Raw genomic sequence first — 1757 nt, forward strand, 5'->3', positions numbered from 1 at the left:
TATTTATTCTGACCACATCATATTGAATTTTTATTAAAAAAATTAAATATATTTTACATCAAAATAATTTAGGGGGGCTGGAGCCCCCCTAAAATAGGCCTAGTGCCACCGCCTCTGTACCACAGATGAAATGTGGTTCTCCAGCTACACAGTGCAGGTCTGACATCCACACAGCTGCTGGATGCTGAGTGGAGTTGATTGACTGACTTGTTGCTCGGGTGCGCGCAGTGCGCMCAGAGCAAACAGACGCAGCAGAACTTTGCGCCTGGATGATTTTAGCGCACGTACCTTGTGCAGTTTCCACATTGCGCCCAAAGCTTTGACTTCGTGCGTGCCGTGTTTCCCCTCCTCCAGACACTGATAGCACACAGGCATCTTGCACTGCACGCAGTACATGCTCAGGTTCTCCAGCTCGTGCTCCGTGCAGGTGGAGATTTTGCGCGGACTGGCCCTGCGGCTGATCCGGCCCTGCGCCGGCGGAACCAGGCGGTGCTTGGCCAGCGGACCGCGGGGCGGGTGGCAGCGCAGGCGGCACGGGTCGCAGTAGAACACGTCGCACTGCTCACACATCACCGTGGCCTCCTTCGGGCTCTTCTCGCACAGCTGACACTTCAGAGCGGCCGCTTTGCTCTGCTGGTACCGGTCCACCACCCCCTCCAGGACCCGGTTCTTAGGGAACCCGCGGAGTCCCCGCTCGTCCAGAATCAGGCTGCGGTGACACTGCGGGCAGGTGATGCAGGAGTTGCGGGGGATCGGGGGTAAGGAGGCCGGGTGGGGCAGGAGAAGGTGCTGCTGGGGGGCAGGCTGGGGTACGGASGGGGGGAAAACCCGAACCCCGTTGGGTGATTTCTGGCAGGGGGTGGTGGGAGCGCTGACAAACCCCCCGTAGGAGCCGTAGCCGCTGTCTGACTCACTGTACAAACTCATCTTATCCAGATCCAGGTAATCATAATCAGACACGGCAGAACCGGAGGCTCGGCTGCTCTGAGGGGACTCAGCCTCGGGGGTCTGCACGAGAATGTTCCGCGCGCACGCCTGACAAATGTTGTGTGAGCAGGGCAGGATGATGGGCTCCCGGAAGAACGAGCCGCACACCGGACACTTCAACTCTTCCTCCATCTCATCCATGGCTGCTGCTGCTGTCCGCGGGAGAAACAAAAAAATTAAAATTAAAATTAAAATWAAAGCAGGACCAGCAGAGGTTCGGTCCGCTCTCAGCTCCGGATCCGTCCAGATTCAGATACTGCAAGAGCGACCTGGACCAACAGCACGGAGGGAGGCAGGACCACCCCCACCAATAGGAACACAGCATCAGCTCAGACTGAAAGCCTATTGGCCAGCAGGTCTGTCAGTATGAGTTAATGAGTTTAACACTGCAGAGACTGCTCTGTTTCTGAATCAAACACTGCAAATAAACTCTTTTTAAAATAAGACTCTGTAATCTTTAATCTGCCACATGAGGTAAAGATAAACTGTCTTAGGAAATGCTCTTAATCCGATTAGTCTTGTCAGGGAAGCAGCAGCATCACAACATAAACATGAAACTGTTATTTGTGTCAAACACTGACAATGATCTTTATTAAACTGTTGTCAGTTTCAGTTTTCAGGCACTTTATATTGTAGGGGAGACCGGGGACAGTTGTAACATTGTTTGGGGGTGGTTACAACATATTATTATTACAATATATTTCACTGTAAAAAAAAGTTTGATTATTTTTATATTTATATTATTGCTAAATGAATAAAACCTGTAAGTT

General features: G+C 51.7%; 1 protein-coding gene across 1 annotated transcript; it reads right to left on the reverse strand.

Annotated features, from left to right (window-relative positions):
• Positions 1-288: 288 nt before the first annotated feature.
• LOC106534952 (E3 ubiquitin-protein ligase TRIM9) lies at positions 289-1451 on the reverse strand (the record flags this gene model as incomplete). Its single annotated transcript, XM_014031775.1, is given in 1 exon segment — positions 289-1451. A coding segment is annotated over 1 exon segment (840 nt), but the record flags the coding sequence as incomplete, so codon positions are not given.
• Between the last annotated feature and the right edge of the window lie 306 nt (positions 1452-1757).

The sequence above is a fragment of the Austrofundulus limnaeus genome, unplaced genomic scaffold, assembly GCF_001266775.1.
Source record: "Austrofundulus limnaeus strain Quisiro unplaced genomic scaffold, Austrofundulus_limnaeus-1.0 Scaffold1315, whole genome shotgun sequence".
In the NCBI taxonomy this organism is placed as follows: Eukaryota; Metazoa; Chordata; class Actinopteri; order Cyprinodontiformes; family Rivulidae; genus Austrofundulus; species Austrofundulus limnaeus.